General features: G+C 55.0%; 1 protein-coding gene across 12 annotated transcripts in view; it reads left to right on the top strand.

Moving 5' to 3' along the window:
* The window catches only part of SSBP3 (single stranded DNA binding protein 3), a 165,122-nt gene extending 145,597 nt beyond the window's left edge, over window positions 1–19,525 (top strand). For 9 of the 12 annotated variants that reach the window (XM_053214078.1, XM_027059110.2, XM_027059112.2 and 6 more), the window contains 9 exons: window positions 5,795–5,883; window positions 6,643–6,691; window positions 7,310–7,345; window positions 7,870–7,924; window positions 9,318–9,388; window positions 16,302–16,380; window positions 16,644–16,672; window positions 16,809–16,910; window positions 17,693–19,525. In XM_053214078.1, the coding sequence (XP_053070053.1) occupies window positions 5,795–5,883; window positions 6,643–6,691; window positions 7,310–7,345; window positions 7,870–7,924; window positions 9,318–9,388; window positions 16,302–16,380; window positions 16,644–16,672; window positions 16,809–16,910; window positions 17,693–17,722 (540 nt within the window). In that variant the 3' untranslated portion in view covers window positions 17,723–19,525. The remainder of the gene's footprint in view (window positions 1–5,794; window positions 5,884–6,642; window positions 6,692–7,309; window positions 7,346–7,869; window positions 7,925–9,317; window positions 9,389–16,301; window positions 16,381–16,643; window positions 16,673–16,808; window positions 16,911–17,692) is intronic. The other 3 variants (XM_027059111.2, XM_053214079.1, XM_027059113.2) reach the window with 1 other exon arrangement.
* Window positions 19,526–22,972: the final 3,447 nt, after the last annotated feature.

Genomic DNA, 22,972 nt, shown 5'->3' with positions numbered 1-22,972 from the left:
TGTGGCTGTCTCCAGCTGACCTCTGCAGGGCGGGTGGGAGGGGCAGCAGGGTCTGAAAGCAGAGCGTTCGATCCCCGGAGTCAGGAACCTTTGGGTCCTTCTGCGGCACATGAGAGTTACTCTTGGGGTAGATAAGCAGTGACCTTGGACTTCCAGAACGTCCTGGGGGACCTGGGGACACAAGAGGATGGAGTGGGAGGCAGGAAAACTCCATGCCTATGCCCCCACGCGCCCCTCTGGGTCTTTGGAGGCTTAGCCGCTGCGTCCATCAAATGGGAAAGAGACCAGTATCTGCCATACAGAACTGTTCAAAGGGGAGGCTCGGGTTCTCAGTGTGATGCTTGGCATGAGGTACCCTTAATAAGAAGTGTGTGTTTTCCAACTTAGGGGCTTAAAATCAGTGTTTAGGATTCTAATTGTGCGGGTTTGATGACTGCTTTGAGCTGTTTGTCTTTTGTTTTTTTTAATTTTTTTTCTGGCCAAGGCCATTAGCAGTTTGTTAAGCCTGTAGTAATACTGAGATTCTGGAAGCTGGGAATGGATGTCAGCAGACTGAGAACAGAATATTCTGTAAGTTTAGGACTTCCTCCTGGCTTAGCGGGCGTCTCGTCATGTCAGAGTCTCTGACCAGCAGTCTGGCTTACTGTTGTGGCATGCTTTAAAGAGGTGAGAGTGCTAAAGACTGGGGTCTTACCAGAAAAGGCCTCTCGGGTCCAGTGTGGCTCTCCTGGCTTCACCAAAGGGTGTGCAAGGGCAGAGCCCTCCCATAGGCCCTGACAGGCACGCCCAGAGCCGAGGGAGATACTAGCCCAGGGCAGCTGACCCACCCCCCTCCCCACCAACCACAGGGGCTCTGGAAATGTCTCTCTTGTTCTTTATTTGACTTTATTGTATCAATAGAGAGACCCCCAAAGTGCTTTGCCCAAGTCTCCTGTACCCCTCTGGGTAGAGTGCAAGTCTCCTGTACCCCTCTGGGTAGAGTGCAGTCTGAAATTCCAGAGCCAGAGCTCCCTTAGAGCAACCCAGAACGTCTGCACCAGATGGAGGTAGAAGGGCTGGCCTGGTGTGGGACAGGTTTTGGGGTCAGCCAGGGAGCAGGCAGTGCAGAGCCTAGAAGCTTTGGACCCCAAGGCTGAGGGCAGGACCGCTATACCTCCTGACCCCGGCCCTTTCTGTGTGTCCCCTGAGGGTCCTGTCTTGTTCACTCCCAATGGACAGGAGAGACATGAACTCAGAACCTAGTGCTGGAAAACACGGTTCCAGCCACAGCTCAGCCTGGTTGGGCCTCTAGTCCCTCATCTGCAAAATGGACAGCCTGGTGATCACCTCGTGAGGTCCACTGTAGGTTTGGTAGAAACAGCATGAGGTACCTGCAGGGTGTCTCTTCCTAGAATAGGGGCTCAGGGAGGGGGTCCTGCTTCTGCCACAGCCTGGGATCTTAGAAAACAAGGCCAGCCCCTCAGGCAGCCTTTAGTAAGTACCACTGCATGCACAGTGCCGTACTGAGACCAAACACAGAGGTGGGAAACCATCAGCCTGTTATTCCAAGTGGAGAATAAGAGTGCTAATAGCCAGTGACCACTCCAGAACTTTCTGAACAAAGAATAGGTACAGTGTAGTCTTGGGGCTACTTTATAGATTTCAAAGCTGGACGGAGTGACATTTGTTCTTTTTGAGCCTGTGTTACATTTTAGCCTGAACGTCACAAAGGAACCAGCACACCAGGCATCGGTTTGCCCTGTTCCCTGAGCGTGTCAGACAGATTTTACTCTGATTTTGTGAAAGGGCCAGTGCCGAAAAGGAGGTAATATATCCACTTAGTTATAGTCTTTCTTTAAAGAACTGTGTCAGTATCAGATGGGAACGTTCTGGCTAAGTTCTTCAGGAGTGACTTCTGTTGATGTGAGGCTAAATCTGCAAGGGCTGCCGGCCGGGCTCCCGTGGACAGAACGCAAGGCCCCCTCAGAGGTGCTGTGGCTCATACACCCCGTGGGTACCAATTACCTTCGTTGCTGGTATTCAGGCTGGGGGGTGGAGCCAGCACAGGCTAGCATCAGATCGCCGTCCTAGCTTGTCTGCATTTGAGAAGGTTCAGATGAAGGATAGCCCATGATCTCAGGGACAGTTCTGTGCCACCCAGAAGAAACCGCATCTCCCTGCCGATCCAGGATAGCCCGGCTCTTTGTGGCTACTGCCTGGGGCCCCGGCAAGAGGTGGAAGGATCATAAACCAGGCTAGAGGTGTGAGGGACTGCGTGAGGAGAAAGTGGGGCCTCTAGACACTTCCCAACGGGGGGCCCGTACAGGCCCCTGCTGCCCAGGAAACTACCCCATCAACCTGTCCTAAAGACTGGAATGTTCTTCCCCTACTTTAAGGTGAAGGTGGCGCTGGGCGGGCTACGGGCAGCACCGAGGAAGAGCCCCTCTGGAAGTTGCAGGAAGAAGGAGCAGGTCCCAGCTCTGCCAGCTGCCCAGTGCTTTCCTGTGTCCAGAGCTTGATGCCTGACCCAAGGTCCCCAGCAGGGAGGCCCTTCCTTGTTCCTGCAGGGCCTTCTGCCCAGCATCCAAGGTTCCTGAGTGGGGATGAGAGTGAGGGTACAGGAGGAAGGGGACCACCCCCATAGATGTAGCCAGCCCCATGCTGCCCCGAGGATCCCTCCCAGGCCTCCAGCTGTCCCTGCAGAGCCATGCGGATGGCAGAGAGGGAGGGAGCATCTGGCTGGTGGTCACACCTTGTAGTCCAGTGCTGTGGGCAGGCGGACATTGAGGAAAGAGAACCATTTCTGTGGAGTGTCTGAAACCATGCTTCCAAGCCCTCTATGAAAAGGCTGGTGTTTTCCCCAAAGTTGACAGTCAGCCCTGCTTTCACCCCTGACTTACTGTGCACCTTTGAGCAAGTCTTTGGCTGCTCTGGGCCTCTAGCTTGTCATCTTTGAAATGGGAAGGTGTAAGTGGCCCTCGAGGGTCTGGGCCTGTAGGAGGGAGGATCTGGTGGGCAACCCTCCCTTCTCGGGAAGCGCCGGGCTGGCTGTTGGGGAGGCTCTGGAAGGTGGGGTAGACGGAGGAACAGCAGCTGGCACACCAGCGCCTCCCCCGAGGGGCCACACGCCGCATGTGCAGGTGTGGTTTGGGAGTGAGCGCCTGGCTTGTCCTCTCCCCTCGCCCACTCTGTGCCGCAGCGTCCCAGGCTCCTCCAGCACCCAGGCCAGCCTCTACTGGCCCTGCAGCACCAACCGCTCTCCTGGGCGGGATGCCGCAGGATGCAGCGGTAGCCCCTGGAAGGGATCTCTGGCTGGAAGTTGGCCAGGCCGTACACCGTGGGAGCGTGGGCTGCCTGGGGAGGGGGCAGGCTTCCTGTCCTGCAGCGGTGGAGGCGAGGCCGAGATTCGTGTAGGGGCTTAGGAAGGTCCCTTTAAGACCTGAGGTTCCGTGACGCTTAAGGCGGCATTAAGGGCTTTGGTGTTCGTTCTGCCGCTGACATCCCAAATCAGCACATGCCTCCGAGAGCCGACAGAGAGCGCTTCAAAGCCGCCATTTCATTTGATCCTCCCAGACCTGTAAGGTTGGGAGCCCTCTGTCCCCGTGGTACAGGTGAGGGAGCACAGCGGAGGGTGGCAGCCGTGAAGCCGGGGCCAGGCCACGGGCCTTCAGCCACGGGGTTGCCTTGCACGTAGCCGCGCGAGGGACCATCACTTTGCTTGTGCGCCGCAGTGTTTTAATCTTTAAAGCGGACTCGTGATGGGGCCGTTGTCATGACTGAGCCCGCTGTGCGGCCTGGCCGGGAGTGAGCACTGGGGTCACTTGTGCGGTTTGCCCAAAGTCACTCACGTGTGCCCAGCCTGGGGCTGGCTCTCCTGTGCTCTGACCTCAGATCTGGCTCCACCTGCCAGCCTGTGCCATTGTCTTTAAAGAGGGCCTGGCTCCTGCACGTTTCCGGAGCTCACTCTGGGGATGCGGGACTGCCTGAGGACCCCTCTGTGGCCACCCTCGTCTCCCTCCTCGATTCTCTGCCACTTGGCCTGGTGCCGCCCCTGTCACTGTCTACACCCCATCTGCGTATTCTCTTAGACTCCAATCCTCTGTCAGGGTGACCAGGCAGAGGAGATGGCCCCACAGCCGGTCCTTGGCTGGAGGACCTGCCACCTGCATGATGTTGGCTCTGAGCTTTTCAGCTCTGGCTCTTGGGCCTCCTGTGCCGTTCCTCTCCCCACCCGCCTTTCACCAGACGTGTGGGGAGAGTGTGGACCTAGAGGGGTTTCTTGGCTTTTTTTAAATGTTTATTTATTTTTGAGAGAGACAGAGCACAAGTGGGAGAGGGGCAGAGAGAGAGGGAGACACAGAATCTGAGGCAGGCTCCAGGCTCCGAGTTGTCAGCATGGAGCCCGATGCGGGGATCGAACTCACAAACTGTGAGAGCATGACCTGAGCCGAAGTCGGACACTTAACCGACTGAGCCACCCAGGTGCCCTTGTAGATCCAGGTTTAAACCCCAGCTGGGTCATTGGCTTCCTGACTTTGGGTGGATCTTTCTCCCCTCAGACCTTCAGTCTCCTGTAAAGTGGGAATAACACTAGTTTCGTGGCGGTGTTAAAAGGACAAGCCAGAGACTGTCTGTAAAATGTGTTATGTGCTCAGGTAACACTGGCTGTCCCTTTGCCGTCAAATTTTCACCGACCTTACTTCTTTCAGATTCTACAAAGGCAGAGTTTAACCAGCCCAACCAGCCCAGTTTTACTTCCTGTTCATTTACTCGTTCACTCCTTCATTGATTCAGCACCCAGTCTGTGGCGGCTGGTACGTGGAGTGATGCATGCACGAAAATCATTGAGATATAGTCCCCACCTTCCAAAGGTACTCGGAGCCTAGTGGGAGAGATGGACACGTGGCCACGATCATAGCCCAGTGTGGTACGGGCTGTGGCAGGGGTAGGAGGATTACAAGGCATTTGGGGAGTGACTAGGGTGAAGCAATTAACCCTAAGAGGTGGGCAGGGAAGGCTTCGCGGAGGAGGTGCTCTTTGAGCTGGGTTTGGAGGATGTGTAGGCGCCCAAGTGGAGAAGGGAGGCAAGGTATTTATTTCTTCTGCAAGGAAAATAACACTGAAAGAGGGGTCAGGCGCAGCCCCGATAGGAGGTTCCTGATCCAGGCATTCCTGTGACTCACCGCACTCTGCCTTGGGGGGTTGTACTGAGCCGAGGTGGGACTCTTCCCTCAGAATTGGTGATTCCCCCTGAGTTTTCTTCCTGCTTCTCCAGCACTGTGCTTGGTGAGGGCCCCACATGCTGACACCTGAGTCAGGTGACCTGGGTTGGGGGACAACCCAGGCGTGGGGCAAGGTGGGGGATCTGTACATGCTGGGCCTTGGGGACAGCCACCAGCCAGGCCTTTGCGGGTCCTCTCCCCTTCCACGTTCAGACCCAGCCCCTGCCCCCAGGCTGCTGGCAGTTTCTTCTCCCTCAGAGTTCCTAAAGTGGGCAGGTGTTCGCCAGTTGGATCTGTTACGAGTCCGCTCCTTTCCACCCACCTGAAACCCAAGATGAGAGGGCTTACTGGACCTCCACATGCTTTTGAGAGAAACCATCCCGAGACCCCTGAAGATGTGTTTCAAGTTGTGACTGTTCCTCTGTGCTGGCTTGTCATTGTGGCCCCATCCGTCGGCTCCCACCCCCCTCACCTTTTTTAACGAACGTGTTTTTTTTCTCATCAAATCCTTTCCACAGACTAATCCTCTTGCTTCTATTCTGTTTGTCTTTCTTCCCCCCTTCCCTCTCCGGTGCCCCTTCTCCTTCTCATAGACTGACCCTTGGTTATCGTTGCAGAATTACGGCAGCGGCATGAGACCACCACCCAACTCCCTCGGCCCCGCCATGCCCGGGATTAACATGTAAGGCAAAAAGGACCTTGCTGGCAGCTCAGAGCCCATGGCTCCCCGACCCTCTGCTGGCCCCCCCAAAGACTCGTGAACAGAGTCATTCTTGGCACCTCTCTGGACCTCAGGCCTCTCATCAGTGGAGCCGGGGATGCTGGCGATAGATACTTGGATAAGAGCTCATATGGTCCCGTATGGGGCTCATCCGTCCTGGGTGTGTTTCTGAGCCTGCTGTGTGGATTAGCCCGCCTGCTCCTCATAGCCCGGTGAGGTGGTTATTGCCCCCGTTTACAGATGAGGTAACTGAGGCACAGAGAGGTGAAGTAACTTGCCCCTGCTCACACGGCTCTTAAGTGACAGGGCCAGGATTTGAACCCCGGTACAACTGGCTGCTGTTGTAGTGCTTGAGTGGTTCTTAATTAACCCCCTTTCGGGGATAGATCCCCATGAGGATCTGTGGGTTCCCTTCCTGGGAAGATGCACATGCAGAGGCAGTTTTATATACTTGACACGTTTTTCACGTAATTTAGAGGAGCTTGTAGATTTCTAGCCGTGGAGCTGCCCATTACTGCCCGAGAACCAGGTGTGTAAGGCCCTAGGGCCGCATGAAGGATTTCCTGTTAGTGATGTCAGCCCTCTCGTTATGGCGCTTCCGGCACCGCCCCCTTGGGGTCAACGACACCTTTTTCATTGTTGCCATCTCTCTCCTCTCTCTCTCTCTCCCCCTCTCCCCGTCTCCCCGTCTCTCTCCCTCCCCCTCCCTCCCTCTCCCAGGGGCCCGGGAGCTGGCAGACCCTGGCCAAATCCTAACAGTGCTAACTCAGTGAGTACCCACATCGAGTGGGAGGGGTTTCTAGGCTATGGGGTGGTCCTGTCCCCAGGTTGGGGGTATCATGAGAGGCAGGGATGCAGCAAGAGTCCACCTGACGCTTGCCAGCGGGAGCCCCACCTGTAAGTGGAGGCTTGGGAGTAACATTTCCGGGGCCTTCAGGGTTTGGGCCCCAGCCCAGCCCGCTGATGGGCAGAAAGCCTGTGTGAGCTGAGAGCTTGCTCAGAGAGCATTGTCCACACAGAAGCGTCTGGCGATCCTCTCCCCCCGGCAGGGCTGGCTTCTAGTGCTCAGGGGAAGGAGCTGGAAAGGGGCTCAGCACAGACAGTCTGGGGAAGAAGGCCAGAGGGGTGGGGAGAAGCTCTCGCTCTCCTGTCCTCTCACACTGGAGGGTCTCCCCTGCCCATGCCTCCTCAGAGCTCCCTGCCAAGGCTCTTGGGATCAGTTCAGTATAGGCACTGGGCTTTGCTCACACCCCTGGCCCCCTCCTGGGGTGTCCCACAGCCTTTCCTAGCAAGAGGGGGTGGGTCCCCAAGTGGATTTGGAAGCCCAAGGGTACGGAGTATCAGAGGAAGGGACTCTGACACGTGGCTGCCCACCTCTTGTTTTTAGATTCCATACTCCTCTTCATCACCTGGTACCTACGTGGTAAGTGTGTGTGGGTTCGGGGCATTGGGTGTCCAGCCACATGTGACTGAATGTGCAAGAGAACTTCTCCAGGGTCCCTGTCTCTTTCCCTTTCAAAACACACTCCGAGCACAAGTTCTAAACTCTGCTAGAACCTGCTGTCATTGTTCAGGTACCTTCTGGGGGCCCGGAAGTCCCCAAACAAGACCTAGAGTTGGGTCCCCATCTTGGGGGCTGACCATTGACCTAGCTGGTTTCCCCCACAGGCCTCTGGTTCCACCAGTTGGCGTGTGAACACATACACGCACACCCACAGCTGCCTCTGGGTTTGAAGAAAGGCAGTGGGGTGGGGGTGGGGTGGGGGGAATCCAAGTCCAGCTCCCTTGGGGCTTAAACACTTGGGCTCTGCTTGAGCTTTAGTGAGAGCGGGATGCCAGGCTGGGCCCTGGAGGAACACTTGACTTTGGTGTGGCCGGAGCTCGGGGTTTTCTCCCGACCTGGGTCATGGCCATGGGTTCCTCACGTCAGTTTTATCTCGTCTCCAGGGACCTCCTGGCGGTGGTGGCCCCCCAGGAACACCCATCATGCCTAGTCCTGCAGGTAAGAAGCCTTGGGGAGAGGGTGCCATCGAGAGAGTTGGGGGTCCTGGAGGGGTCCCAGTGCAGGGCCAAAGCTTACCAACCACCCCTCCTGAGCAGCGTGTCCCCCACCAGGCATGTCAGCATCAGGTGTTTAGGAGGAAGGAGATCCTCGGTGCCCCTGACCTTCCCTGTGGCCTTAGCAAGGTCACTCCTCCTCTCTGGTTAGAGGAGAGGCAGGGTGGAGAGCTCCAGGAACGAGGGGGTCTCACTGTCCTTAGCTCACACTGGTTGGCAAGCACCCTTTCCCAGCTGTGGATTTCTCTAGATGACTGCAAAGGGGCTTTGGGCTTCTGACATCCTGGAACCAGGACTCTTAACACCATGTCTCTTGAGTTCCCAGAGCTCTTGGCTTCTGGTCCTCTATACGGGAGATCTCTTCTCCCTCTTTCTCTGATCAGAAGAGGGCGTGCGTGCACACGTGGGCATGTGCACACATGCGCGCGTGCGCGCGCGCGCGCACACACACACACACACACACACACACACACAGCTTCACAGTTGCGTTTCTTTCCCAGCTGAGAATAACACACCACCATCTAGAAGGAATCCCACGGACAATCTACCCACCCAGAAAATAAAAAGTGAGACGTGGTTGGATTTCTGCCCTAGAAAGAAGATGCCTGCTCCTGATAGAAACATGTTAGCTGGTTTTCTTAGGAGACTTTCCTAGCTAATTGGGGAGACGGAGGGGTCCCTCTCTCTCCAGACTCCTCGGCTCCCAGTGGCAGGGAAGCTGCTTACCCATAGTCTGGAGCTAGCGGCGGCTGTGATGTTCCGGCCCCCACTCCCGCTCCCTCTTTCTGCTGCTGCATTTTTATGAGCCGCATGACCTACATTCAGACTGGGTCACATTAAACCACTGCATATGTTAATGTGTCTCCAGCCCCATGCTTCCCTCTCCCTCCTGCCCCATCAGCTTGGCAAGATGGCCCCTGGGTAATTTGTGGCGTTTCTCTTTCCCCAATTTGATTAAAACCCCTGGGCGGGATTGGGGGAGAGCGCAGCTGGTGGTCTGGCCGTCCCTGCGTGGTCCCTGGCAGGGTCTGGGGACCAGGTTGTTTTCGGGTAGGGAGATGAGAATTTGAACCTGCCACCCCCGCTTTGCCACGTCCACACTGCTGTCCACACACCCTGGACTTCTTTGTTCCAGGGTTGAGCAGTTTTCACAGTTGAATTTTCTGTGATTAAAAACTTTGTGAATCTTCATTAAATACAAATTAGCCAGAAAATGGTGGTACTTAGAGGAGATTTTAGGTGATAAAATACAAAAGAATGAGTTCAAGTGCCATGAGTTTGTTTTAATTAAGAAATGAATTAATCACCCCGACTTGTGGGTTTCCACTGTTCTACAGATTCAACAAATTCCAGTGACAACATCTACACAATGATTAATCCGGTGCCGCCTGGAGGCAGCCGGTCCAACGTAAGTCCGCTTTCTAATAATTTACATATCAGATACCATAACAAATCATAATTAACTTCATCAGCTGAGGGGAAAGCAAGTTTAATTGATTTCAGCCATTTGTTACCAAAGACGAATAAAATAAACCGTCAGAAAAGCGATTAACTCTTGGGCAAATCGGTTCCCATTCCGCAGCTGGCCGGGGGTAGAGAGGTACCCTCCCCTCTGGCCAGAGCGGCGCACCCAGCCTCACTGTGGGGATCCCTGCCACCCTGAGTGGGGTGTCAGGGAGGGAGAGCACTAGGCTGCGGGTGGACCCGGGTCACTCCCCGCTCCGCCGACCGGCTGTGCCCCCCCCAGGCAGTCAATCACCCTCTCAGGTCTGGAGCTGTGGGTCCCTGACGCCCATCTGGGGACCTGCCTGCCCTGTGCCTCCAGCCCCTTTGGGAGCCCTGTGACTGCGGCTTCCTGGTCTGTCTTTGGGTCATTGCCTGCCTCCCACCCCCTCCCTTCTTGGCTTCTCCAAGTTCCAGCCCCTCGTAATGTAGGAGCTCCAGTTCCACCTTGTCTGACCCCTGCCCATCTGCTCCCTCCCATGGCCTGTGTCCCCTGCTGGATGGCACTTGACTGTGCAGCCATAGCCCGTCCCCTTCTCCCAGCTGGGAGCTCCCCAAGGAGAGGGCCGGTCAGACTCACCTCTGGAGACAGCCCTTCTGCACCAGCTGGGGAGGGGACTCGGACTGGCCTTGCGCTTGGGGAGCCCAGTGTCTGGAAGGGAGGCTGCTATGTGACCAGATCAACAGTCTGGACTGCAGAGCCAGGGGATCTGGGTGTTGGGGCCCCAGTGGTGGTCTGGCCTTTTGGGGTGCTTCGTTTGGTTCTGTTGGTTTGGTTCCTGATGTGACCCCTGAACCACCCACTGTGCTAAATGCTGATTGGGAGCTGCCCCATGCTGGACCCTGCACATATTTAATCCTCTGGCAGCCTCTGAAGAGGGGAGGGTCTTTGGATCCTCCTGGGTTAGGGAGAGGGACCTAGAGAGGGGTCCCCTAGAGAGGGGTCACGTGACTGAGAAGCGTGGGAACCGCACTCCTTAACCATTGCTCCGCTGTCCCTGTCCCTCTCCTGGGCAGCCAGCACCCCTCCCACCCCAGCCCCATCACCCCTGCTACCCGTTAGGGTGACTGGCCATCAGGTTTTAGCATTAAAAGCTCTGTGTCTCAGGAGACGACTTCCCAGGACACACTGTCCTTGGTTTGGGCAGTGGATGCCAAAGGGTGGGTGGAAAAGCGTAAGGCTCTTCCAGCAGCCCAAAAGCCAGGGACTGAGCTCACTGTGTTCAGTGTCCACTGGAAAGGGCATAGGTGACCTTCCTGCCACGGCCGCCGCCGCCACCTCTCCCAACCGTGGACGCCAGCGGTCCCGGCCTGTGGCTCCCAATGAATCATCCACGTCACGGCTCCGAGGGCCGGGCTCCAGTGCGCTGGGGTCAGGGGCCCCGATGGGTCCGCCTGGGCTCTGTCCGCAGATGAACCGCTGTGTTCTGTGTTGAGGTTGCGAGGGTCTCCTCTTCCACATTGTGAGTCGGGGGCCGTGTGTTCTGGGAGTTGAGAGGATGACAGGTCTGCCACGAGCATGGCCCAGATAGAAGAGGAGGGGAGGGGCGGGGAGGGGCGGGGAGGCGGAGAAGGGGAGAGCACACAGGGGGCCCCGTTGCACAGGGCTGGGGTGAGACAGCACAGCCTTCTAACCCAGCGCCGGCCGCCTCTGCCACCGCGTCATTCCCTGTCCGGCTCCGTGAACGGAGGACAGTACGTTTTCTGAGGCTGCACCCGAGTCCTGAGCGGCAACACAAGGGGATTTGAAGCTGCAGAAAGCAAATGACAGATGGTTGTTCTCTTGTCCAAATACAAGCTAGACTTTGCTCATCTCTGCCTGTTTGGCAGTCAGCACCCAGTTGATTTGGCAGATTTCATTTGGGGTGTGAACTTCTTACCTGCTGAATGTCCCACACACCTTGTGCCCGGCACTGCTACGAAAGGGGACAGGGTGCTTACTTAGGATACCAGGCTTTGATAACGAAAGATTCTGGTCACTCCCCAGTCAGATCTCCTCAGAACATGCAGATGCGCTTAACGAGACCTTGGACTCTGTAGAAGCAGAGAGAGGCTCAGGTGCACGCCCGCACGGTGGCTGGCATCACTGCTGGCCGGAGAAAAGATGGTAACGAGGTCGGCCCGCTGTGACGTCTTCTCTCATTGGAGATCCGTTGAGCTGAGCACGCAGAGAAGGAATTACAGTAAGAGAGAAGCGTATGTGCTGTTTCTCTAGAACTGCTCAGTGATCTTTCAGGAGGCCGCCAGGAGCCTAGAAGAGAATGAGCAGACCTCACCTGGGTCGCTTGGGGTGGTTGGGGGGGTTGCGACAAAACCTCATCGGCCAAAGTAGCGACTTTTGTTCTGGAAATGAGATGGCCTGAGAGCATGTCACCGGTAAAGGGCAGCCGCGTCATATAGGAATTTCTCAACTTCTTTATTGAAACTGTAACTTACTTGGAGTCCAGCTTGGATCTCACAGGTTCATCTCACCTCTGTGCTTTAAAACCATTTTCCCCGAGCGAGGACTCCGTGATGACGACGTCCAGTGTGCTTGGGAATGCTTAGAAATCACAGACTTCAGAGACAGGACAGCCCACCTGATGAACTTCCGGATGCAGAGGACCCGACTGGCAAGCGCTGGTCTCCCTGAACCAGCCTGTAGATACAAAGGGGATGGACGTGTTTGGAGAGCTGGAAGTGAATTCCTACAGGTCCAGAAACCTACGCAAGTCTGCAAAGTCCTAAGTACTCCACGCGCAGACGTTGTCGTGGAGAGCGTATGTGGGTGTTGCCATGTTGGACCGACACCAGGGCTTGATGAGAGCACGGCAGCAAGTCAAAGTGAATCGTACGTTTGCCCCTGTGTTCCTTTAGCACTACATAAAAAAACAAAAAGGCTGGCCTGGAAGCTGCAGGGAAATCAGAGAGGGATTAGAGGAAAAGCAAGCACCTTTTACCCCATTGCAGGCTCGATGACAAGATGGGTCACCAGCAGCTCCATGGCCCGGGTTTGCTGCCCTGCTGTGTCTTCTCAATCTGGCGGGGGCCACCCAGGAATGTGTTCCCAAAGGGATGCTCAGGATATAGGCTTCGTCAGGTCGGACTGATGACCTCGCTTGAATGGATTATCTGAGACATCTACCTGACAAACCATGCTAGCTACCTCTTTGTACAAAACTTTTTTCTAATCTTAAAAAAAAAAAAAATGCAGAGCAAAAATACCCTATTATAATACAGGACGGAAAGAAACATGATTTTTAAATTGCTTTTTAGTGTTTTATTTATTTTTGAGAGAGAGACAAAGAGTGTGAGCAGGGGAGGGGCAGAGAGAGAGGGGGACACAGAATCTGAAGCAGGCTCCAGGCTCTGAGCTGTCAGCACAGAGCCTGATGTGCGGTTCGAACTCATGAACTGTGATATCATGACCTGAGCTGAAGTCCGATGCTTAACCTACTGAGCCACCCAGGCGCCCCAAGAACATTTTTAAATCAAATATAAGTAATATGTGTTTAGTCAGTCCATTGCATTTAGTTTTTAAAAAGAAAATTAAATTTGTGTGTGTGTATGTATTAATGTTTTATTTATTCTTGAGACAATGAGCATGAGCTCATGCATGAGTGAGGGAAGGGCAGAGAGAGAGCGGGACATAGAATCCGAAGCAGGCTCCAGGCTCCGAGCTGTCAGCACAGAGCCCAACGCAGGGCCCAAACCCAACAACAGGGAGATCATGACCTGAGCTGAAGTCGGACACTCAACAGGCGCCCCAAATTTGTATGTTTTAAGAATACATAGTAATATAGCCTGGAAAATTGAAGTAATCCAATAAAGACTCCAGATAAATTGTTGTTTTTCTCACACAAACCGTTTATTTATTTAACTAGTCCTCTACCAACTGCTGCTGTTAACTAGCCTGACTGTGGTTTTATTGAAATAATAGCACTTACGTAACAAAATAACGAACACAGAATCAACAAGTGGTGTAGAGACAGCTGTATGTCCCCTGGCAAGTGCATGAAGTTGGACCGCTCCTCCACAGTGAAACCCAGAATCTCTCCAGAGCACTCAACCCTTGACATGCACATCCGCGCTGAAACGATAAAACGTTCCAAAGAAAATGTAGGCATAAATCTTTGTGGCCCAGGTAAAAGCAAAGCCTTCCCAATGACACCAAAAGCACGGGTGACAAAAGAAAAAAGTAGATAAATTGGACTTCATCAAGATTTAAAACTTGCATGCTTCGAAGGAGCGCCATCAAGAAGGTGAAAAACACAGCCCGCGGAGTGGAGAAGATATTTGCAAATCACGAATTTGATACCGGACTTGAATCCAAAATACGCAAAGACCTCTTCGAACTCAGGCACGAAAAACCAGCCCAATTTAAAAAGTGGGCCGACGATCCAAAATAGACTTTCCTGCCAAGATGTACCCGTAGCCAGTAAGCACACAAAGGTGCTCCGCTTCGTGGCCATCGGGGGGATGCACGTGGAAAGCACGAGACAGTGCTGCACACTCACTGGGCTGGCTGTCACCAAGAAACCGTGCCGGCGCGGGTGAGGCCGGGAAGACCCTGGAGCCCTCACACGTGGCTGCGGGGAACGTGAAATGATGCGGCTGCTTTGGAAAACAGCGTGGCGGTTCCTCGAAAGCTTAACCAGAATGACCACAGGACCCTGCGATTCCACTGTTGGGTAGGTATCTACCCAAGAGAAATAAAAACCTGTGTCCACATAGTAATCGTCCACCAGCATTCACAGCAGTGTTATTCATAATAGCTAAAAAGTGGGAGCGACGCGTCCGCCGACTGAACGGATAAATAGAACGCAGCCTCTCCGTGTAATGGAACGTGATTTGGCCGGAAGAAGGAAAGAAGTACTAACTGATGCCCCAACCCGGACGAACCTCGAAGACCTGCTGAGCGAAGGAAGCCAGCCGCAGAAGAAGGTCATATGTGTCCGGAATAGGCAAATCCATAGACAACAGAGAACAAATTAATGGTTGTCTGAGGCTGGGGGTTGGAGGGGGATGGGGAGTGACCGAACAGGTACAAGGTTTCTTTACGGGGTGATGAGAGAGTTCTGACGTCGATCTGGTGGTGATGGCCGCACACCTGCAGACATGCTAAAAACCACCGAACTGTGTGCTTGCAGTGGGCCAGTTGTACGGTGTGCGAATTCCAGCCCGGTCAAGTGGTTAGAAATAACAATACACGAGAAAACACAAAGTTTTAAAAAGATGCTTGTGTTGAAGGCAGAACATGCCGTTGTTTATGACATTAATCGCGTTTGGGGGGCTCTTGTGTCTGATACGACTGTGTCCTGAGTTGGCTCCTTAAAAAGTCCATCACCTCCTCTCACTTGGATGAGTAAGTGTGAAATTTGTTGCCAGGTGTCAAAAATGTGCCTTGGTGCCTGTGAGTGGCCCTGGGAAGCCTCTGGGGAGGCGAGAGGCGGGAGGCAAGGGGGCCGCCTCTGTGGTACATGTGAGTGGGCGGTGGGCGCGAGGGAGCGCTGGCACGCTAGCCGCACCCCTGCAATGTGGGCTCCGGCAGCCTGTGCTGCCCCCTGCCTCTCTGCTCACGCAGGACCCCTACCTAGAATGACTTCTGTGGCCTGTCTCCCCCTGCCCAAATTCTGTCCTCAGTTATTTTGGCCCTCTGCCTCCTCCTCCATGCAGGGGTTCAGATTTCTCTGCCCTTTCCCCAGTGCCTCTTCCTGAAGCCTTGGCCATGCCTTGTCTGCAGCTCCCTTTGGAACTCAGCACCTCTGCCCTGTGGGGTGGTTGGGTGTCCATAACCGTGGACTCCCCTTCCGGGCTGAGGCTCGGCTGTGACTCAACTCTGTGTCCCTCGCCCCTGGCATAGGCCAGATGCCAAACAGTCCTCCTTTCTGCCGTGTCCACCCCTGTGCACCCTGACGTCTGGTCTGCATCACAGGGCCTGGGCTCACCAGACTGGGCTCAGCCATCCCTTCTCAGCCATGGGATATGACCTCTGGCCTTTGGTTGCTACTTTTCTGAGATCATTCTACCGCCCCCTCCAGGTCCAAGGCTATGGGTAGAGCAGATTCCGCCTCCGGCCTCTTGAGCCGCCTGCCCTGCCACCACTTCTGCCTGGGGGACTCATCAGTGGCCTTCCTCTACATTGTCCCCAGGAGAGAACTCGAGTCCCCCGCCCAGCTTCTCCCCTGACCTCCCAGTCACTCAGTAGACCCGATCTCCTCACCTTGCCCATGAAACTCCATTTCTGAGGAATCGCTCAGAGGAGGCTGGTGGGACTCAGGCTCAGGCTGCCCGCGCCCCAGTCCCCACTCCTCCCGTCTCCCAGGGCGGGGGAGGGGGGACCTCCAGCAAAGAATTTCCCACTCTCTGTGCTTCACATTCCTTACCTGTAAAATGGGGATGAGAGACATTAATACCTTTGGCCCCTGGCTGCGCACAGTCACCCATTTGTGTGTCTGTGTGAGGTTCTGACTGGTGAGTCACACGCTCCGTCCCAGGGATAGAGAGAGCCTTATTACGGGGTCCGTGACACTTGGCTAGAGAGCTGTCCCAGAACCACTGTGTAGCCTTGGGCCGGTGTCTTTCCCTCTCTGGGCTTGTTTCCTCATTTGGAGCGTAGGGAGGACACCCCTGCCCTGCCCAATTCCAAGAGCCAAGGGGAGGAACCAGCTCCGGCCTCCTGGTGGCATCAGATAGCCACGCGGTGTGCCCGGAGGAGCCCAACCAGATGGAAGCTCCCTGAGGGCACAGCTCCTTTGTAGCTGGGTGTGGGAGCCCATGAGAGGGGTGCCGAGGGCCTGGGGCCCACTCAGCCACCACGCCCTGTGCTTCTCCCCCAGTTCCCGATGGGTCCAGGCTCGGACGGCCCGATGGGAGGCATGGGCGGCATGGAACCACACCACATGAACGGATCGTTAGGTAAGCGGGCGCCAGCCCCATGGTCATGCTGCACCCCACGCGACCCTGCCCGAGCAGCCTTCTTTGGCTCAGCCGGGCCTGGTCTACCCCACTGACCTTGGCTGGGCACGTAGGAAGATCCCCAGAGATACAGCCAGGACAGAAGATCGTCTGCACAGAAATAGTGTGGGATTTGGGTGGCTTTGGAGACCTAGCCACGGAAGAACAAACAAGAAACTGAATCCAGATTTTCCTTCCTTCCTTCCTTCCTTCCTTCCTTCCAGGGTCAGGTGACATAGATGGACTTCCAAAAGTGAGTGTGTGTTCTGTGTGTTCCTCCCTGATCACATCCACCTTGCCCCAGCCCTGAGGCCCCAGAAAGCTTTTCTCCCCATTGGGTGGGCAGGACTCTGGGGCTCTGGGGCTCACCTCGTCTCTCCTCTCCCCAGAATTCTCCTAACAACATAAGTGGCATTAGCAATCCTCCAGGCACCCCTCGAGACGATGGTGAGCTAGGAGGGAACTTCCTCCACTCCTTCCAGAATGACAATGTAAGTGCTGCATGTATCCCTCCCCCCAGTTTCGGCCCTGGATCATCGTCTTACCTCTGGGGCCGGGGACTAAATTACTTAAGTTGTGGTGCCTGCTGGCCAGGACCAGCCTGGCAGGCTGGTGTCCCAACAGCTGTGCCTCTGGCTTTCACCTTGGTCCTTTTTCTGTACAAAGTGCAGGGCCCTCTCTTCCCTGCCGCATGGCCTCCAACCGCTGCCACCCCGACCACTGGCAGGACCTTCTGGAGGCCTCTACAGGGAGGCACATCGCCTCCCAACACTGATAAAGCTGACCGGGCTGGGAAAGCCCTGGGTTGGGACTCAGGAGGCCTGGGCTCTGGCCCGCCGGGCCTCTGAGGGGGTCCACTTCTGTCTGTCCTGAGGAGGAAGGTTCATACCACCAGAGATTTCCTGGGATCCCCACGCAGAGGGCCTGGCTTCTATTTACATTCTTGTATGAAGAAACGACGTCATGATTCTGAGAACCCCAGACTAGCTCCCCCCAGGACACCCTGGGCGAGCTGCAGGAAAGCAGCTGTGTGGGAAGGGCAGTGTCGGCTGCTTCCTCAGCTGGGAAGAGGGGATTTGAGAAGGGAGAGGGGTGGGATGGGGGGGCGAGTTGTGATAGCAGCCCCCAGAGCTCCCACGATGCGGGGGTGGGCACAGTCTAGTGCTGAGCGGGCAGAGCCCTCACAGGCTTCCCCACCCAGGCACGCTCCCAGACTGGCCCAGTCTAGCCCACACTGGCCCTCATGGCCCTGTCTCTGCTTCTCCCCTTCCAGTATTCTCCAAGCATGACGATGAGCGTGTGATCCCCTCCTCTTCTCCGAGACCTGAGAGAGCCGGCATTGCAGGCGGGAAGATGCCAGAAATTATGCAAGAAGAAGTGAGGTGTCATTACCCAGGAGCTGGGGGAGGGGCGTCTCCCTGCTCCCCCTCAGCCCCCACCCTCCTCCTCCAGTCCCCCCCACCTGTCCCAATTTTAGTTTCATGCAATAAAAAGGCCGAACTTTTTATTCCATAAAACATGAAGGACAAAACTCAAAATAAAAATATATTTCAAGTCAATGACCAGAAAAATCCCACCCCTTGCCCTTTCCCAAAAGGACCTTTTATGTACATGACACTTTTTTGTTGTTTTTTTTTTTGTTTGTTTGGGGTTTTACCGTTACTGGGATTTTTTAATTTGTTTTCAGGGGGGTTTTTTTGGGGGAAAAATTTTTAAAAATGGAAGCTTCTAGCAAGTCCTCCACCCACCCCACCCCAATCAACCTCTTTGCTTTCTTCTTTAAAAAAAAAAAAAAAGAAAGAAAAAAAGAAAAAAGGACCAAAAAAAAAAAAACAAAAAAAAAACCCTGCTGTCTGTCTGTACCCAAGCCCTTCCACCAGGAAAGCTAGTCTAGGTGTGAGATCTCACGCTGTCTTTGTAGCCATCTAAAAATAATAATAATAATAATAAACTGGGCAGTTTACAATCGGTGGTTTCTTTCAAAAGGCCTTTTTTGGAAAGAGACAAGAAAGTCCCCTTTCTCCACTTGGGGTTTTCAGTTTGTGCGGATGGGCAAGCAAGGGGTGGGAACCTGTTTTGTTTTCGCTTGGTTTCTCCCGGCGAGGTGGCCTCAGCAGCTGCACAACTGGGACCCCAGAACCACCCCCTCCCGTATGTGGCCCGAGGGGCCAGACCACCTGACCGCTTTCAGGACTCCGCCACAGCGGAGACTCGCTGTGACCCGGTGGCATGCACTGTGTTCCCAGGACTGCTTCCTCCTCTCTCTCTTCTGGACCTTCCCCTGCCCGGCCTCCCTGCCGCTCCAGCCCTCTCCTCAGCCCCCACCCCAGTCTTCCCAGCGAGAATCCTGCCAGCTGGGTGGTGGCCTGGACGGAGCGCAGTGGGGGAGGCCGCCCCCAACAGGATGGCTATGACCTGGGACATGGCAACCGTGACCCCCGCGTTCTCGCCCCGTGGCCCTGGCTCGCATCGTCCTCGTCGTGTGTGCGGGCACTGTAGGGCTGGAGTTTGGGTTTCCTTTTGTTTTGGGTTTGTTTTTTTTTTTTTTTTCTCTTGATTCTTGCTTCTTTTTCAAAGATGGGAATTGACCAGAATTGCTCTGTATACGCTTGGAACTGGATGGAAAGACTTTGGAATAGCTGTTGGGGGGGCGGGGGACACCAACAACCAAACAGACGTGCTGTTTCCGGTCCTGTTTTTATTTTCAAAAACCGACAAATGCGACAGTGGAGCCTGTCCCCTCCCAGGAGGGGTGACTCATGGCCTCCCTCACCTCACTACCCCCATCGAACCTCTGTGTCTTGCCCTGAAGACACCCGAATTCTTTGTACATTTACAGCCCCTCCTCCCTGCTCCCCTGTAGCTGCTGTTTGTTTTCCTCCCTCCCCTTCCTGATCCATGTATATCATACTATGTGAGATACCATCTGCCTGAAAAAAGACCTTGTGCGGATTATTGGGAACATTGTAGCTGTTTCTGTGTTTTTTCTTACCTTGTAGTCTGGTTCTGAATTAAGAGAGGAAAAAAAAAAGTAATTATGATACATTGTAGTTTGTGTACGATATATGTTGATAACGTTTTATTAAAGGGACATCTTTTTTCCGCAGCCCTTCCTGACATGTTTGGGGGCAAACGTGGGTGGGAGTTTATTATACTGATTACAAAATGCAAGGTGGACTGCTTGGGCACAGTTTCTGTTCCTGGTGCATGACGAGATTTTGTTTTGTGTTCAGGTTGTCCTCCCTGTTTTCCTGGGCATGTGAATTCTGCATTTTCTGTGCAGAGTTGCAGTGGCCTTTGGGGAAGGTGGGTTGGGAAGGGAGACATCAGTGTCACGTCAAATATTTGGGGGCACTGCCAGAATGTATTTTTCAGGGAGTAGAAAAGTTTCCTGGTGTTTTCCAAGGAGAATCAGCACTGGCCAGTGCCAGTTGTGGCCCTGAGGGTGGCAGCCACACCTGGCTTTCCCACTCAGGTGGAGTGATTCACTGGTCCTAGGCTGGGGACCCCGCGGAGCTTCAGTCTTGTGTTTTTGTTGTTTTCCCTCCAAGGCAAGGGGGAGCCCTTGGAGGATTTTCACAATAGCCTCTCCCAAATGCTGCATCCTGGAAGGTGGTTGGGTGGGGCAAGGTAAGCAGCGGGACGGGCATTTGAACATTTGGAAAGTAGGACTTTCTGCTTCCCTTGAGCTCTGGGGACCTTGCTCCAGGCCCGCAGAAGGGGAGGGAAAGTGTCGTAGGCTCAGTACATCTCTACATGGTCTGACCCTTCCAGACACACATTGCCAATTTCCGATCCTGTCTTTACCGCTACTTACTGTGACCATGGGCGAGTTAGTTTCTACCTGTGCCCTGCTTACCTCATTGATAAACAGGGATAATGGTTTTCCTACCTCATGGGGTTGTTGGGAGGATGAGGTGGCTCTTGTGAAGGGTTTAGACCATGCCTTGCACGTAGTACGAACAGCAGTGTTCGCTATTAGTGGTACTGTTCTTCCTATGGGGCAGGTGCAGAGTCCAAATGGGTGTGATGGGAGGATCTAGAAGCTTGCATTTTGCCCTTCCCTCAGCTTGGAATCCGGTTTCTAGGCTCTTCCTCAGCAGACACCTTTGAACAACTGGGCAGCCCTCACCGTTGGAAGAGGATACTCAGGCTGGGACTGACCTGCACTCAGACCTCTGAAGAAGTTTCTGTTCCACCAGCAGAGAGCCTCTGCCACGTGCCAACCCAGTGCTGGGCAAAGGAGGTGGTGATGAGCAAGCAGCCACCCGTTACCCTTGCCGCCACCTGGCATTCCCAGGCAGGATTCGGGCAGGTGGGAGCCACGGTATGGGGGTGCCAAGCTGGAAGCGAACCCAGGTCATGGGTGCCCCGGTAGGGAGGAAAGGGCCCAGCCTGCAGTGGGATCCTGCTTTGCACCTCCCTGCACACCTCTGCTTATAGGGTAAGAACACCAAGCACCTTCCCACACCACCCCTCAGCCTGTGGCCCCCAGCAGCTAGGCTCCTCAAAGCTGGAGCCAACATCCAAGTGTTCCGTGTCCCCAGAATCGCCAAGCAGGCACTCAGTTTCTCATGGAGTAACCGGATGTTTGTTGAGTAGTCACCCCTGCACCTTCCCCTGCATGCTGTCACCTATGGGCCCAGGTGGGTGGCCTTCACAACTTCCTGTTTCTGTGGATCCAGAGGCCAACTGCTGTCAGTGTCTGCCAGCAAACTGGGAGCTCCTGGAGAACAGAGACCAGGGCTCATTCTGTGTCTCTGGTTCCCAGCACGAGGCCAGGCACACAGCAGGTATTTATAAAATGGGCTGGATTGCCCCCGGAAGAGTTCTGTAGTGGGGAACCTTAGGGCTCAGTCCCCAGTCCTGACCTAGTCTTCCATGGTGGCCCAGCTGGGGATGAGGAAACCCATGGACGCACACGTGTGCTTCGGGGGGAGGGTGACAGCTAGAAGGGGCTGCGCTGCTGTTGACAGGCTGGCTCTTAACTCTGGGCAGCAAGCCCACCCTGGATGCAGGTGGTGAGGCCGAGGGAAGCAGGCATTTGAGATTTGGAGAAGTGGATACATCTCTGTGGAAAGGATAGCTGTCCTCACATAGGAGCTTTCTAGCTCCTCACACTATACATACTCTGAGCCTGTTTCCCCATTTGTAGAGGGAGGATAAAACCCACCAAGTCCCGCCTGCCTTACCTTGCACATGAGGTGCGTGGGACTTGAGAGCGCAGTGGGCGCCCAGGGCTTAGCTCTGAGCTCCACGGGGGACACCAAGGCCAGCCGCTAGGACTGCTCACTCAAGGTGGGTTGTGAGGAGGGCCCGCCACCCAGCCCGGCCTGCAGCACCGGCTTCTCCCAGGGCAGTCCTTGAGCTGCAAGGTCATCTACTGGCGGCCTCGCCTCTGCTGACTCGCAGCCTCCTTCCCACGCCCGAGTTGGCTGGCTTTGCCCCCACCCCCGCCTCCCACCGGACTCCAGGGGCTTCGGCCCACCCAGCCTGGCTTTAAAGCAGTCGCCACCATCCCACCAAGCTGAGAAGGCAAGTTGCGAAGCGGACAGAGTACGAGCCTGGGGGCCAGACACACCGGGCTGGCGTCCCGCTTTGCCATTTACCAGCTCTGGTGGCGGTGACGCTGCTCCAGCTCGCTCCCCAGAGGCCCTCTGGCACGCAGCAGGGAAGGCCCACCTGCTTCCGTGGCGAACGGCTCTCAGCCCAGTCCCTCTGGGAACTGCACTCTGCCCAAGGAGGCTACCCAACCCGTCTCTCCCACGCAGGGGAGCGGTGTATAGCCAGCCAATGATGGCGACAGACTGGTGGCGTCTGAAGAAAGGCTCACCTCCTTGCCACCCACGGAACTGGGAGCCGGCCGAGACCTCAGGTGCAGTCACCGGGCTCAGACCCCTCTGCAGGGCGATGCCGCCACCACTCCCCAAAGGTGCTAGTCCTTGAGGCCCTCCCCAAACTCACCTGCAGATTGTCTCGATGAGTTTCCCGGTGACCTACACCACCAGCTGTGTGACCTAGGTGACCTTATACTATCTGAGGTCCCTTATTTTGAGGGCCCAGAACACTGCCCAGCACACGGTAGGCACCCAGCATCTTTCGTGAATACAGAAACACTGACCTTGCAAGAGCTGTGTGAGGAGTAAATAGGATGCGGTGTGTAAGGTGCCGGGCCCAGAGCAGGACCTGGATGCTATGTCAATACAGGCCAGCTGAACCACAGATGTATTCCATTAACCCGGATGCTAAGGAGAAACCTACAATGAATACTCTCTTCAGATTTCCCGCAGTCATTATGGAATGAGCCCACCATTCAAAGAGTCCCGTAAGATCGCCCAAGTGTCAGAGAGCACCTATTACGTGGCAGATGCTAGGTGCACACCATCTACAGTCTTCAGAAGAACAAGGAGGTCACGTTATCCTCAAGTTTCAGGTGAAGAAGGTGAAACTCAAAGAGACAAAGGCTCTTCTCTAAAGTCAAAATGGACCACGGCAGAGCTGAGCTTAAGGCCAGGCAGTCAGGCTGCCAGGACAGCACCTGCTCAGGACGCCA

The sequence above is a fragment of the Acinonyx jubatus genome, chromosome C1 (genome assembly GCF_027475565.1).
Source record: "Acinonyx jubatus isolate Ajub_Pintada_27869175 chromosome C1, VMU_Ajub_asm_v1.0, whole genome shotgun sequence".
NCBI classification, from domain to species: Eukaryota; Metazoa; Chordata; class Mammalia; order Carnivora; family Felidae; genus Acinonyx; species Acinonyx jubatus.
Note: the sequence above shows the minus strand (reverse complement) of the source record. Positions and strands in the feature narration are given on the sequence as shown.